We start from the raw sequence: 14,945 nt of genomic DNA, 5'->3' as shown, positions 1-14,945 counted from the left end.
GTTTATTTTATTTCAAGAAAGTGAGGGCATGACCGTCTACAAATAAACATTATTTGCAAGTCCTCTACTCAAGAAAGAGAAAACATTGATCAACAAAAGAACAAAAATAAATATTTTGTATATTTTCTTAAAGATATATGCAACTGATTGCAGAGATAGAGAGAAAGAGAGGTCTCAATTAACATTTCAGAAGTCAGTTCTTTATATTGGAGTTTGAAATGCACTTGAAGCCATTGATACACAAAGGGTTGAACTCCTATTCTTAAATAAAATCAGTAAGCACATGAATATAGGCATAGAATGGAAACTATTAATAGCAACTTTAATTAGAGTACAATGGTAGGAAATGGCACATGTAAGAAATGCAGCCTGGCGTCGCCATCTTTCGCAGAATCTGTCACATGATGCTTTGTGCGTCTCGGGTGAGAACCGAACAGAAGTCTTGTTTATATATATTTATATATACTTATATAACCAAATACAATGTTTTTACATTTTATGTTGTTTTTTTTTCTCCTTAATAAGGTGTGAAACCTGAGCAGTATTGAAATTACAAGTCCCCTTTTCCATTGGTGTCCTGCTAATGATAGAGCCCGACCGATCATGGATGTCTAAAGCACAACACCACCACAGACAGCTGTGAGGTCGTCACAAACACTTGAAGATACATACATATTTTTCCATCTTGTGCGTGACAGTAATAGTTTTGTGAAGAAAAGAAAAATACTTGCACAAGATTAAATAATAAAAAAAAAGAACAGTGATATAGTACAACAGAGTCTTTTTAAAATACGCACTGCGGGAAAAAAATACTTAACAATACCATTATTGTTATTATTAATCATTATCATGTTACTAATATTATTGCAAAAGACACCAATCTGAAATGTTCTGAAAGATGTGTTTTAGTTGGGACTTAGCCATTCTCTAGACTACCAAGGCGTCATGATTTTCATTTACAATCAATCCGAAGTGGATTTAAGAGCACATCCGAAACATGCACGTGGAATACCAGAGTTAAAAATGCTCAGAGGTGAGACTCTTGATATAGTCTTACAAAACATTAAAAGGTGGGGTATAAATAGTCTTTTTTTTAAATAAATAAATACACTTGATATCTTGTAGATAACGCTCGGGAGGGATGGAGGGAAGATACACACATGAACCGTTCCTGCTGTCTGACAGCATGTTAAAAGCGCTGCCCACAATGAGACCGTGGAGACGCCAATCATTCTGCACTCACAGAGAGGGCTAACGGGAGTTTGTTTCTCATATATCTATATATGTATACATACATATATATATATTCTTTAAGAAAAAAAGAAATGACAGTCTATGATGAACACCAAACGGACCTGAAGCTAAAGGAAGCACTGGGCACAAGTGAGTTCCCCATGAGCGACACACTAACAAAGCGGTACCTTCTCTCCTTGTCTCCTGATGGGCCCATCGCACTTCGAGTGCTAAGCTGAAGGCCTTGGAGGAACGCACAAGCTAGTAGAGGCTCTTACACATTCCTCGGGGATTAACGGTATACCCCGCGGTATTCCGGTGCCGCCACGCTCAAAGTGTGAAAGCACCTTTGACTTTGTATTTTTTTGTTTTTAAACCCGTCGCCAGGTCAACTGGCCAGGCTGCGGTTGTCGCACGCTCCTATCGAGGTCGTTAGGTTTCACGAGCGATCGAATCGGTCGGACTCTACGTCTGGAGGCAGCATGGGTGGTGGGGGGGTAAAGGGGTTGAAGGGAACAGGGGGATAACAAAAGGTCTTGAGACCATTCACCCCCTCAGACTACAGTAAGATGGGTTCAGATAGTACCATTAAATTCTTTAGGATTTGTACACTCCTTGGGAAAAAAAACTAACATAACAGAAAAAAAAGAGACATTCAAACTCAAAAAATGAAAGAAAAACAGTCTGTGTCGAGTCAGTCAGGCACCGTCAACGTGATTTCTGGAGCTTTTTACAGTGTCAATGTCCCTACCAGAGGTAGTCTAATGGGGGCTACGCCTGACTGCATCTAATGAAAAGCCTGCCCCGCCAACCGCCAAAGACACTCTGGGGAAGGGCAGCTAGAGGGTGGGGGATGGGGCACCTGAACGCCGCTTGAGTAGGACCAGCAGACTAACCTGATTTACAATTATTGGCATCAGCCCGTTAAACAGTATAGCTGAGCGGGGAGGGGGGGGGTGCAATCTGGTGAGCATGACCATATATATCTTCCCTTAGAGCACAAAGAGTGTTTAGTCAGAATAAAGACACAACCACCCCCCCAGACCCTAAACATAGGGCTTTTAGCTCAGAGGAAAGGGTCCACACCCAGTCCCATGAAAGAGTTGGGGTCCATGTCAAAGGAGGCCTCGTAGGAGGCCTGCGAGTTCTGGTGCATCTTCTGGTGGTGGCGCAGGTTGGACTTGCTGGAGAAGCACTTGTCGCACAGCAGGCAAGAGAAGGGCTTCTCTTTGGTGTGGATGCGACGGTGGCAGATGAGCTGTGTGGAGACCCGGAAGGCCTTGCCGCACTCCAGGCACTGGTAGCGCTTGGGCTCGGTGTGGATGCGCCGATGGTTCTTGAGGGCCATGAGGTTGGTGAACTCCTTCTGGCAGACCGAGCAGAAGAAGGAGCCCATCTTGTGGCTGTTCTTGTGGTTGAGCAACGACCCGGCGTGCCGGTAGGCACGCCCGCAGTGCTCGCACACGTGGCTCTTCTCTGACTCGGCACCACTGCCGCCACCGCCGCCGCTCTCTCCGTGCTCCTGGAGCTCACCGGGGAAGCCTCCGCCGCTGCTGCTGGCACCGCTGCTGCCCATGCCGCCGCCCCCCCCATGGACCTGACCAAACGCCTGAGCCATCTTGGGCAAGCCACCCTGGAGCCCCATCCTCGGGTCTATCCCCGAGTTCCAGTCCAGTTCCTCATCGATGGGCATGGCCTCGGCGTGCGGGTACGCCTGCTGGGCCTGACTGGGGTGGAGCTGCTGCTGCTGATGGTGGTGGGGGTGCAGCAGCTGCTGGTGTTGTTGCAGAGGGGGATGGTGGAGGTACCCCGACCCGGAAGCTCCTCCGCCAGGCAGCGGACGCCCCTTGCTGTGCACCTCCATGTGGCTCTGCATGTGGGTGAACTCGCAGAAGGTCTTGCCGCAGTCGGGGCAGCAGTGGCGGGGCATCTGCGAGTGGCTCTCCAGTGCCAGCGGGTCGGTGAAGGTGCGCAGGCAAAGCGAGCAGTTCAGCAGGTCCGACGAGTGGGTCTTCTTGTGGTTCAGCAGCGAGCCCGCGTGCCTGTACGATCGGCCACACTGGTCGCACCTGCCACAGGGAGGGGGAGAGGGAGCAATAGAAAGAAAAAAAGAGAAAAACAAAAAGGACATCAGGTCAAACCTGACCACTTCAACTCTGCCGCTATATCATAAAAAAAAAAAGCATACGGGCAGGAAATCAGAGCCAAAGAGGGTGCACAGCATGTGCGTGTGTGGGTTTTTAAGCAAAGCCTCTCATTTCAGCATGTAACATAAGCATTTCAAACCCATGAGATGAGATATTCCCGACAGTCTGTCTTTAATCAATGAATTTAGTGCCAAACACACATTTAGTGGGAACACACCCCTAAACTTGTCCGAGGCATGCAGGGTCCCCTGCCACAAAGCAGATAAGTTCATGGTTTTAGCTTTCTGCTCCAGGAAATAAGCGGATTTTTGTAAGGGTGAAAAAAATAAACACCTTAAGGCATCAATAGCTGCAATTTACTCTCGCAGCTCAACTGATAGTGCCCTATTCTAGCAGTTCAATAGGCGTTCACTGAATGAACAACCACATGCACTGACAAAATGTAGAGTGTCTGTACCTTGCCGGGAGCCTGATAATCAAATGTAAGTCTACATATCTGCTGGTTTATATGCACAGCTGAATGGCTCACTGATTAGCTGTTTTAAATGAACACCCACACAGCTTATTCAGCCGCTACAGTAGTCACGCATCATATTTAAACCCGGCATGATGACTCACGTGTAGCACTTGTCGCCCCCCTCCTGGCTGACGGCCGCCCTGCGGGGGTCGCGCCCGCCGCCTCCACTCGCCTCCAGACAGCGGTGCCTCTTGAGGCCGGACCTGCCCTGGAAGGTCTTGCCACAAGTGGGGCAGCTGAAGTGGCAGGCCCCCCGAGTGTGGATCTTCAGGTGGTTGTGCAGGATGCTGGAGAGGCGGAAGGCTTTGCCGCAGGTGGTGCACACGTGCTTCTTCTTCTGCGTGTGGATGCGCGTGTGGTTGCGCAGCGCCATGGGGTTGGAGAAGGGCTTGCTGCAGAACGAGCAGCTGAAGTGGCCTGTCTTGTGCGTGTTCTTGTGGTTGAGCAGAGAGCCGGCGTGCCGGTAGCTGCGACCGCAGACGCCGCACTTGTACGGCCGTTCCTCACGGGGCCCGCTGGCCGGGCCCACACCACCACCACGACTGCCACCCGGCGGTGCTGTGCAGGCGTGGGCCCTGAGCTCCTCGACGGACGTGAACTTCTGCCTGCAGCGCTTGCAGGTTGGCTCCCTGGGCCGCTGGCGACCTTTGCCCCTCGGCGCCGCTGCAGCGTCTGGGTTCTTCCTGTTGGCGGCGCAGCGGTGGTTGAGCAGCTGCTTCTTCCCACGGAAGGCCTTCCCGCACTCTTGGCAGCCGTGCTTCTTCAGGCCAAAGTGGATGCGCAGGTGGTTCTTCATGGCCAGCTGGTTGGCGTAGGTGTTGTTGCAGATGGAGCAGTGGTACTCGCCGGTCTTGTGGGAGTTCTTGTGGTTCACTAGGCTGCCCGCGTGCCGATAGCTACGGCCGCACTGGTTGCAGGTGTACGGGCGCGGGTCGTTAGGGTTCACCGATCCCGGCGACTGCACTGGCCCTTGGGCCTCCTTCTCTGGGCTGGGGCCTCCGTCCGCTCTGGAGGGGGTCTCCTTGCGCTTGCGCCTCTGGGCCTTCCGCAGGCGCAGGCCATTCTGGGCCAGCTCTCCGTTCATCTGCATCAGGGTCTGGATCTGCTTGTTCAGCTCCTGGATCTTGGCCTTGTTCTCCTCGTGTACACGCAAGTGGTTCTGCAGCTGCTTGTGGATTTTGAAAGCTTTCCCACACTCTGTGCAGGTGTGCCTGAAAGAGATACAAAAAAATGTTTTAATTCAAATGACATCATTAGGTACAATAATCATATGTATTTATTAATATAATGTAACTCACTATATACAGTATATATAAAATAATAACTATTGAATGCTGCACAAACTTTTACATAGACTTTTGAACATGACTGTTACTACATCAAATAACTTATTTGTAAATGACTTACTTTTTGATGTCAAAGTGAGTCCTCTCATGACTCTTGAGGGCCAGCAGGTTGTAGAAGCGTTTCTGGCACACATAGCAACGGAACACCCCAGTCTTGTGGGATTTCTTGTGGTTAAGCAGCGAGCCGGCATGCCTATAGGCCCGGCCGCACTGCTCACACTTGAAGAGGCGGTCCCCGCTGTCTTGGCTCTCAGGGCGTCCCTGGTCATTCCTGGCGAGCGCCGGCTCACTGTCTGGCTTGTCTTCGCACTTCACCCCGTCGCTGTCCCGCCGTCCTGGGCACGGATGTGTCTCCAGGTGCTGGTAGCTGACACAGGAGATGCCGCATTTCGTGCAGATGATGCTCGACGGTTCCTGTTTCGGCCCCAAGGAGTTCCCCTGGCTGGCGCCATAATGCTGGGGCGGCGGTGGCGGTGGCGGCGGTAGAGCCTCAACGGGAGCGGCTTGGTTGTGCAGCAGCTGATGAGCCATGAGGTCCTGCTTCTTGGTGAAGCTTTCACCGCAGGTGCTGCAGATAATCAGGCTGCCGTCTCCCTGCTGGCTCTCGCCAGGGTCCTCCTCCTTCTCCGCCTCCAGGGAGGACATGGACGAGGGACCCGAGCTGGAGGGCGTGCCGTGCACCTGCGTGTGCCCGCGGAGGTGGGTTCTGAGTGCCCGCATGCTCGTGTAGTGGTTCCCGCACACAGAGCAGTGGTACATCTCGCCGTCCTCCTCTTCCTCGCCGCCACCATCGTAGTCGTCGTCCTCGTCCTCCACCTCCCCACCGAACCCTTGGTTTTGGTCGCCTCCCATCATGCCCCCGTGCATGTTTTGGTGGTAGCCCTGGTGATGTTCGGGGTAATAGCCCTGTGTTGAGCTGTGCCCTTCGAAGCCAACGTGAGCGCCAGAGTCTCCTATAAGGTGCTGTCCCTGGTAGCCAATGTGGCTGCTGGAGCCATTGGTCAGGGCCTCGTGCTGCTGCTGCTGGTGGTGGAGGGGGCATGCATGCGACTTGATGCCCGCAATGTCTGTGAACGTCTTCCCGCAGTCGGCGCACATGTGCCTCTCCATGAGGTGCTCGCCATGAGGTAGGTGCATTGCTCCCTCCTGGGTGAAGGGCATGTCGTACTGCTCGTGGTAGCCCATTTGCTCGTCCTGGTGGCCTCGGTGGACCAGGCCCTGCTCGGTCACCATGTGGGGCTCGTCCTGCAGGTCCTCCGGGAGGTCCAGAATGTCCCTGACGTCCTCCTCCTCCTCCTCATCCGAGAGGGGGTAGTCACCCTGCTGGTTCTCTAGCGTCTGGGGCTCTGATGAGAGCCAATCGCCCTCTGCGCTTTGACTCAGGGTGGAGGTCTGGGCACGGTGGATGCGATGGTGGCTGCGCAGGGCGGCAAGGTGGGGGTAGTTCTTCCGGCAGATGGAGCACTGGAAGATACCAGTCTGGTGTGAGCGCTTGTGGTTGATGAGGCTGCCCGCATGGCGGTAGCTCTTGTTGCAGACGTCGCACTTGAAGCGCCGGTCTGAGTCCGGCGATGAGGACTCTTCCTCCTTCACCTGCTGGTCGGCTGACTCGGATTCTTGCAGGTCCCCCTGCAAGTCCTCTGCCGAAGCCACCACATTATCGGGCTCTCCCTGAGAGTTCAGCATGGGCGGCTCGTCCTGAAAAGGGTCGGGGATGTATATCTGACCGTTTTCGGCGGAGCCCACTGGCTGTCCGTAGTCTTCCTGTTTGTCCAGCAGTGGAGGCATGGGTGGGGTGTCGCTGGATGGAGGGTACTCAGGGGACTGACTGGCACTGTACGCAAAGCCGTCATCATCTGGCAGATTCACAGGCAGCTCAAAGGACACCGAAGAGGAGTTGTGCAGCAGGATGTGATCCTGAAACTCGTCGTCATTGGGGAACGCCACCTGGCAGAGGTGGCAAAAATGCACATCCACTGCGTTGCCGTTCTGCTGTGTGCCCGTGGCCTGCTCTGGCTTTATCTCATGAGTGGCTGCTGAAGTGATGGTGGTGGCCTCATCGGCCGTAGCAGCGGCAGGAGGGGTGGGGCCAGCGCCAGAGCGCCCTCTGGTCTTGCTGTGGATGCGCTGGTGGCTGCTGAGGGCAGCGAGGTTGTTGAACTGCTTGAAGCAGATGGTGCACTCAAACGTACCCACCGTGTGGGTTTTTTTGTGGTTATTCAGGCTTCCGTAGTGTCTGTACGTCTTGTCGCACATGTTGCACTTAAAAGGACGGTCGCTGGCATCATCGGTGGCTGCCTTGTCGCTTGAGGCGGAGTTGGGGAGAATGTCTGGCATCGCACTATTGCTAAAGCTATCCTCCATAGGCAGGTCTAAACTCATGTCGGGCTCTAGATCGGGAACTACATCGAAACTCTCCTCATCCTCGAAATGCATCTCGTCGTGGTCCTCGTGGCTGCTGGCCTGGGCATGGTCTGCACTGCCCCGTCTACTGCTCGTCCCTCTGGCCTCTCTATTGCGGTGGACCCTTTGGTGAGTGGCCAGCTGTGTTGCCAATCTAAAAGCCTTCCCGCAGTCCATACAGGAGTACTTCTTGCGCGAGGTGTGGATGCGCAGGTGGTTTTTGAGAGCCAAGCTGTTTGACAGCTGCCTTGCGCATATAGGGCACTGAAAAGAGCCCACCTCGTGCGTTTTCTTGTGGTTGGCCAAGCTGCCTGCATGCCTGTAGCCCCTCCCACATTCATCACATTTGAACTTGCGGTCTTCTTCCGACTCCAGATGGGTGTCCATGTGTTCCAAGAGACTGGGCATGTTCGAACACTTAATACCACAGTGCTTGCATAAAAAGCCTTTCGTCCTTACTGGCTCTTGCACAGCCATTACAGATGATCTGAAGGTGTGCCGCTGCTGCCAGTCGGATTCATTCGCAAAGTATGGTGGTTAACACTTTAAAGAACAAAAAGGATGCCAGAGCTCCATATTCGCAGGTCTACTACTGTAACTTTCAGTATGCCCCTACAGAATGGGCTTGAGATATGCGGTCAGGCATTCACATCCGCTCCACGGGAAAGACCGCTTGAAACACGGGTCCAGGTTGTTCAGGCACCAGAGGGGAACTGAAAAAAACACAAGAAATAACTTTAACGATGAGCGTTGCAGTAAAATGCAGCGCAAATAGGAAAGTACATTGACACTATATTCGTGAGTCATCGAAATGAAAGTTCCATGAAGTCACTGACATCGGGCTGCAGTCTCTTAGACTTCGCTTACCACGCAAATTTACGATTATTTTTAGCGGCCAAGCTGTCTTATTATGGACACTTTTGAAGCAGAAAACTCACATCACAGTAACATAGTTACAGCAAATGAATGCAATCGTTTTCATAAATATTTACGATAAAGATACGGCAAAAATCATACTTTCCCTCCCTGATTACACAACAGGCGGCTAACTAATAAAGTTAGCCAGCTACATGCTAACCATTTTTCATTCATTCAATTCCAACATTGTTATAGAATCCAGAAATGAATTCCACTCGTTAAATAGTACAGGCGGTTGTTAACGGGGTAACGGTATAGCCAACTAATGCAATATCCAACATCAGCAGAGCAGACTGCAGAACTTACTTGTGCTCTCTGACACGGTTTTAGCCATCCAGCTAGCTAGCGCATCGGGATGGTGGATATCACAATGGCATCGCTAGATTATTTACACAGTAAACAAATAGCTGGTGGCTAACGCGCTAGCTAGCTGTTCAAACAGAACATGTACGGATTTTTTTCCTGATAAAACATTCAAATGGGCTCCGCCAAGCCAATCATAGACTTCAATGTATACATGGCAACGAAAGTAAACTATTACACACGCGTATTCGTTAACACCGACGACTAAGAAACTTTTGACTTGATTTTACTTGTCAAATTAGCTAACGTTACACAGCTAGTTAGCCATGTAAAAACTGGCTAACCCAATGGCCAGCTAATATTAGCTAACGTTGACCAACAAGCTGGTGAAAGCTAACTTGCTAGCTAGCGAAACAAATGTCGTGGCTATAATTTGCTTGACGAATTCAGTATAGATATATACTTACAACAATTTAAGGGACAATTCAGCATATATTCGATCCAAAGTTAAATTATTTATGAATCGCGTTCCATTGTTCTTTCGGGACGAGTTGCTATCAATGTCCCCGTTCTATGCTCAATTGTCTTTTTCCATCCCATTCCACACACTTCCTGCTCTTGTTGCTAGGAAACAGGAAATGTGCATCACGGAAATCCGTCCCCATTTTCACATCTCAAGTAATTTTCCAATACTCCACAGTGAGAGACAAGCTATTAAGATCATAAATAGAAACCCGTTAACCGAATCAGAACGCAGTTGCTTCAGCCAGATATTTTTATCGTGTCATGAATACTTTGCCAACACAGCAAGTCTAATGGTAAAGTTAGTCGGTGTATAATGTTAGCTTGTTATGTAGTTTCTCAACGCTAGCTAGCTTTCTCCTCCCACCATCCCTCCCCAGACGTGCATCTCTCCTCCCTTTTCTTTCAGTTTGTGTGTCCGGGTTGTTTACTCTGCTGTGCAAATAGACTACCATTGGCGTCAATTCTAAAGTAATAATATAATTCAGATATTAAAAAAGCAACGTCTGCCCAAAGTTCAATGGATCTGCGGCAGCGGGGTACAGTTGGACGCGCTGAAACAGATCTTTCGTCATGGTCCTAAAGCCGTCCTCGCCTTAAACAATCGCTCAGTGGTGCGACAGAGAAAACAAATACATTGACCTTATTTTGAGGTTGTTAACAATATCTTTACAAATAAGGCTGTTGGATCTACAGGTAAGGGATTTAATTTTTTTCAGTAGAAAACGAATGTTTTACATTGAGGCATCAGATATTTTTCTACCCAGTGCGATGACAGTAGGGAGCAAATACGCTTGTTCAGCCGGTCCTAAAGCCAGCCATTTTGAGTCAGGCTAGCTGACTGAAAAGCAGACGACTTGCCTGTCATATTGTTTATTACATGCACGTAATGATTAATGATCAGTGAATATTTCTCCATGAGTGTCCAATCAGGAATGTGAGTTACCATGCAAAGTATTCCGCGTTATAATAAGCCTGCGGATACTGAAACTTATTTGACAACAAGAGCATTTTTGCCTAATTGTCCCAGAGGTCCTAATGCCGGCCATTTTGAGATATCTTTATTCTTGATGAATTAAATCGAATCGCCTATTTGGGGGCACCACGTTTTCCACCTCAATACACTTCGACGTTACATAATTACTGTATTTTTAAACAGTTTAAAATATTTAAATCATTCTCAGTGATTTTACAAGTTCTCTTAATTTTTAATTTTACTACAGCAATAACAGAATAATTGCAAAAAGATGGCATCACCCCAGCCAGGCAGTCCACCCACTGTTGAGCAGTATACACCTCCACCTGCTGAGAAAGAGGCCTCCAAAGATCCAGAGGAAATCAAGCAACCCACCAGACGGAGAGGCAAAGGCAGGCCCCCCAAGCCTAAGCCCACATATAAATGTGCTGCCTGCAAGGAGGCATTTCCTAGTCCTGCGGCACTACGGAGCCACAAGGTCTCAAAGCATGCATGGCTGGAATGGCAAGGGCAGCACACCTGTGTCCAGTGCAATAAGGCTTTCCCCAGCCGAGCCCAGCTTTCAAAGCATCAGCGCTCCCACTCCGATAACCGTCCCTTCCAGTGTCCTCAGTGTCACAAGGCTTACAAGACCCACACAGAGCTGCGCAACCACAGCCGCTCCCATACCGGCGAGAAGCCTTTCGTGTGCACCGAGTGCGGCAAGGCCTTCATGCAGGCCATCTGCCTACGCATCCACATGACCCAGCACAGCGGTGAGAGACCCCACTCCTGTCCGCACTGCTCAAAGAGTTACCCCACCCTCTCCAAGCTGAAGGTGCACCAGCGGTCACACACGGGCGAGAAGCCCTACTTCTGCGCAGAGTGTGGGAAGAGCTTCGCGGACCCCTCTGTGTACCGTAAGCACCGGCGGAACCATCAGGGCCACCGGCCCTACTCGTGCAGCCAGTGTGAGAAGACGTACACAGAGCTGAAGGACCTGAAGAACCACGAGCGTTCACACACGGGGGAGAAGCCCTACCTGTGCTCCGACTGCGGCAAAGCCTTCTCCCGGTCCTCCTCCCTGGCCTGCCACCTGCGCATCCACTTGCAGAACAAACCCTACCAGTGCGGACTGTGCAACAAAGGCTTCACTCAGCGCTCCTCTTACCAGTCCCATCTGCGCACACACTCGGGTGAGAAGCCTTTCCTATGCCCACAGTGTGGCAAAATGTTCTCGGACCCCTCCAGCTTTCGGCGACACCAAAGGGCGCACCAGGGCTTTAAGCCCTATGTTTGCGACAAGTGCACCAAAAAGTTCCGGCAGCCAGCAGACCTGGCTGTGCACCAGAGGGTCCACTCTGGGCAGAGGCCCTACAAGTGCCAGAACTGTGACAAGGCTTTTGTGGCATCCTGGGACCTGCGGCGGCACATGCTGGTGCACACCGGTCTACGACCCTTCTCCTGCACCGAGTGTGGCAAATCATTCGCCGAGCGCTCAAGCCTCAACAAGCACCGGCGCGTGCACACCGGTGAAAGGCCCTTCAAGTGCGAACAGTGCTTCAAGTCGTTCGTGGTCTCCTCCAGCCTGCGCAAGCATGAGCGGACGCACGTGGCAGAGAGGCCCCAGGAGGCACCCACGGCCCCAGACGAGGCTACGCAGCCCTTCTCCACGCCCACGCTCCCTCAGTTCTCCTGCGCCATTTGCGACCTGACATTTGGCACGTGGGAGGAGGTGCAGGCCCACGAGAGCTACCACGTCACCACCCCGCCACCGCCACCAACGACCTCCACTGTGGTAGCACTGCCCCTTGGCCCGCACGTGTGCGCCACCTGCCAGGCTGAGTTTTTGCAGCTGGCTGACCTGCAGGAGCACGAGAAGATGCACCCCAAGCCGCGGCCACATGTCTGCGAGAGCTGCGGCAAGGCCTTCCTCAATAAGGCCGGCCTACGCAAGCACCAGCGCATCCACTCCACTGTGCGGCCCCACGCTTGCCAGGTGTGCGGCAAAGCCTTCCTGTTCGCTGCGTACCTGCGTAAACACTTGCGCACACACCGCGACGCCGACCCTGCTGGCCAGATCGCCCACACCCAGCCTCTGCCCTCATCCTCGCCCCCTGGTTCGATGTCCCCCTCCACAGTTGAATCCAACACCATCTCCCTCACAGTGCCCGTAACAGTGCCAGTGTCAGCGTTTCAGGCGGTGCCCACACATGTCTACATTGATAAGGACAATGGAATCTGAGGTGGACAATCAGTTAATCCATCAATTATTTCAAAGCATGAGGCCTACTGCATTTTTTGACCTCATATTCACAGAGATATTTGTATGATACTAAATGATAAGGAAAAGAGTTGACCAAATAATGTGCATGTATATTTCCAGTATTATATGACCCTGACAGCTGTTTGAGCTGGGTAGGTGCTCTGTGATCTTGCAAGGTGATTAGATCTGCAGTGACATCCGACACTAATTAAGGCAAGTTTCATAATTGCTAAGAATGGTGACATGATGAGAGTCAAGATGCAGATGCACTCCCACATAGTTTAGTGCAGTGGTTTCAGTTCACCTCTTACATCTCCGCTCTTTTATGTGAATGACTTGGTACTATTTTATTTCTGTGATCTAAGCATAATGGTCTCATTTTATATAAAATGCTATTAATTTATGGCCATGTTTGGGTTATCCATAATCATTTACTTAAAAATAAGAATGGATGGATGACAAATATTTAGAAACTAATGTAGTGAACACGTGATTTCTTCTCACGCTTTTTCAATTTTGTGTGACCAAAGTGAGCAGCATATAAAAATATTTAATACTACCTGGTTGAAGTCACTGAATGTTGTACTTTAAATATTTTTTTATATGAAATGGAGATGTCAACATCTGTCCTCCTTTTTCTTTCCCCTCCGTTGGACATTTTAATTTAATTTAAGTGAGAAGGCGGTAATGCGCTGTATCTTTCAGTCATCTGTCCTCTGGCGGCCTAGCCATAGCAGTGCTGATGTCATGAGTTGTGACTGTTGGGTTGGCACAATAAAGTCACACAAAAATCTCTTGTTTGCTTCAGTGTTTTTTCAGGTACAAAATGGAGGATTTCAGACTTTACAATATGTTTGTCAGCTCATATGTTTTTGGATGATAGCTCAATTTAGTCCAATATGATTGCGTCAAGTGAACGTTGTGCATTGGTCATGAAAAGACTTTAGGAAGTACCAGTCTTAAAAAAATTCACTGTGTGAAGAACATCAAAACTGATGATGTTTGCAGTTCATCATCCTTTAAACGAGAGAAAATTAACAGAAAACTAACACACCCATGAGAACTCACAGTTCACTCAAGGAAGACATAGTCATACACACGGTAAGTTGGCCAAATTGTTTCAATGTTTTCTCTTCTTAGTTTTTTTCTTTTTTTGTATTGGATGGTGAGAGTTTACATGATGAATGCTCCATTCTAACCTTTTGCTCAGTTGTGTTTATCACATCATAAATAACGACTTTTATATAAATATACAGTATATGCCAAAAATTGTGTTGCAGCCTAATATGTGATTGGTGATTTTTTTTTGTTATGAATTGTGCTGTAATCAATTTAAAAGAAATATCTCTGCATGATTAGCAAAAGACAGGTAATGGCAGCAGCTATAGTGACTGGCCTGATCCCCATCCTCCGCACAGCAGTGGACACCAGCACCACCTACAAGGCCCGCACTCTGTGGTTTGGCTTCCTGGCCGTGCGCCTGGTGGTGCTTTTCTTGTCTGAGCTCCCCTGGTTCAAGCTGGATACCGACTTCAGCTGCAATGGCACCGCGCGCGACAGCCTGTGCTCGCGGGCATGTTTCAACAAACACTTTGATCGGCCAGCGGTGGCGGCCTGGAACTTCCTCTTTGTGCTCCTCTTGCTCTCCGTGATGCTCATGGAGCTCTTCTCCGCCCATCTGCGCACCTCTGCCCGCAAGCGCAGCCCGAAGCAGGAGAACACAGAGGAGCTCATGATGCTGGACCTCCATGCCAGCAAGACCACACTCCTCTTCTACCTAATGAGTGTGGCGCTGCGCATTATGGTGGAGGTGGCTTTCGTCTACATTCTGCTGCAGTGGAACCTGCCCAAGATGGAGAGTGGGCCCTACGAGTGTGAGCCCGAGGGGAATGTCTGCCCGACTACTCAGGTGTGCATAGTGAGGGCTGCAACCGAGAAGCGCATGTCCATCTTTGCCCTGGCATCCATCTCGTGTCTGGTCATAGTGGCCAGTTGCCTGTTCTTCCTGTACGCTGTTATGCACTACCTCTGCAACTATGGAGGTGGCTCTGTCAGAGATGCTAATAGTGATCTGTAAGAGGGTTTACTGTCCCCTGTACTGTAAATCTCCATTGTGCCAGTACTGCGACAGGATATGTCATGCTGTGATGAATGTAAAGCTTAATTTTGAGAAAAGTGCATATCCCTATAAAGAGATCCGCAGTTAGAAGGTGACATGTCAAACGAAAATAAAAATAAAGAGCAAAGATGTTTCACTGTCTGATTTTATGGCACAATTTGTTTTAGGTCTCTTTGTTATTAAGCTCTTATATGTATTTTCCACCCCACATAAAAG

At 50.1% G+C, this 14,945-nt stretch overlaps 3 protein-coding genes across 3 annotated transcripts; 2 read left to right on the top strand and 1 right to left on the bottom strand.

Annotated features, from left to right (window-relative positions):
• Window positions 1–169: 169 nt before the first annotated feature.
• Window positions 170–9,449, bottom strand: znf646 (zinc finger protein 646). The gene is made up of 4 exons (XM_080835693.1): window positions 9,335–9,449; window positions 5,305–8,359; window positions 3,999–5,108; window positions 170–3,302 (listed from the first exon to the last, which is right to left on the bottom strand). The coding sequence occupies exons 2-4, from the start codon at window positions 8,121–8,123 to the stop codon at window positions 2,300–2,302; spliced, it is 4,932 nt and encodes a 1,643-aa protein (XP_080691819.1). The 5' UTR covers window positions 8,124–8,359; window positions 9,335–9,449; the 3' UTR covers window positions 170–2,299.
• Window positions 9,450–9,919: 470 nt separating this feature from the next.
• On the top strand, window positions 9,920–13,319 carry znf668 (zinc finger protein 668). Its single transcript, XM_080835048.1, has 2 exons — window positions 9,920–10,085; window positions 10,613–13,319. Exon 2 carries the CDS (start codon window positions 10,637–10,639, stop codon window positions 12,587–12,589), a length of 1,953 nt encoding a protein of 650 aa, XP_080691174.1. The 5' UTR covers window positions 9,920–10,085; window positions 10,613–10,636; the 3' UTR covers window positions 12,590–13,319.
• Window positions 13,320–13,982: 663 nt separating this feature from the next.
• gjz1 (gap junction protein zeta 1) lies at window positions 13,983–14,687 on the top strand (the record flags this gene model as incomplete). The annotated part of the gene is made up of 1 exon (XM_080835506.1): window positions 13,983–14,687. The coding sequence occupies one exon, from the start codon at window positions 13,983–13,985 to the stop codon at window positions 14,685–14,687; it is 705 nt and encodes a 234-aa protein (XP_080691632.1).
• Window positions 14,688–14,945: the final 258 nt, after the last annotated feature.

Source organism: Sprattus sprattus (assembly GCF_963457725.1).
Source record: "Sprattus sprattus genome assembly, chromosome: 3".
Classification (NCBI taxonomy): domain Eukaryota; kingdom Metazoa; phylum Chordata; class Actinopteri; order Clupeiformes; family Clupeidae; genus Sprattus; species Sprattus sprattus.
Note: the sequence above shows the minus strand (reverse complement) of the source record. Positions and strands in the feature narration are given on the sequence as shown.

What these genes read in the sequence shown, in the direction of transcription:
- znf668 (XM_080835048.1), top strand. Translation starts at nt 10,637, where the DNA reads ATGGCATCACCCCAGCCAGGCAGTCCACCCACTGTTGAGCAGTATACA.
- znf646 (XM_080835693.1), bottom strand. Translation starts at nt 8,123, where the DNA reads ATGGCTGTGCAAGAGCCAGTAAGGACGAAAGGCTTTTTATGCAAGCAC. An exon ending in ACTCACTTTGACATCAAAAA is followed by an intron (nt 5,109 to 5,304) that starts GTAAGTCATTTA and finishes TATCTCTTTCAG; the next exon opens with GCACACCTGCACAGAGTGTG. An exon ending in GGGGGCGACAAGTGCTACAC is followed by an intron (nt 3,303 to 3,998) that starts GTGAGTCATCAT and finishes TCCCTGTGGCAG; the next exon opens with GTGCGACCAGTGTGGCCGAT.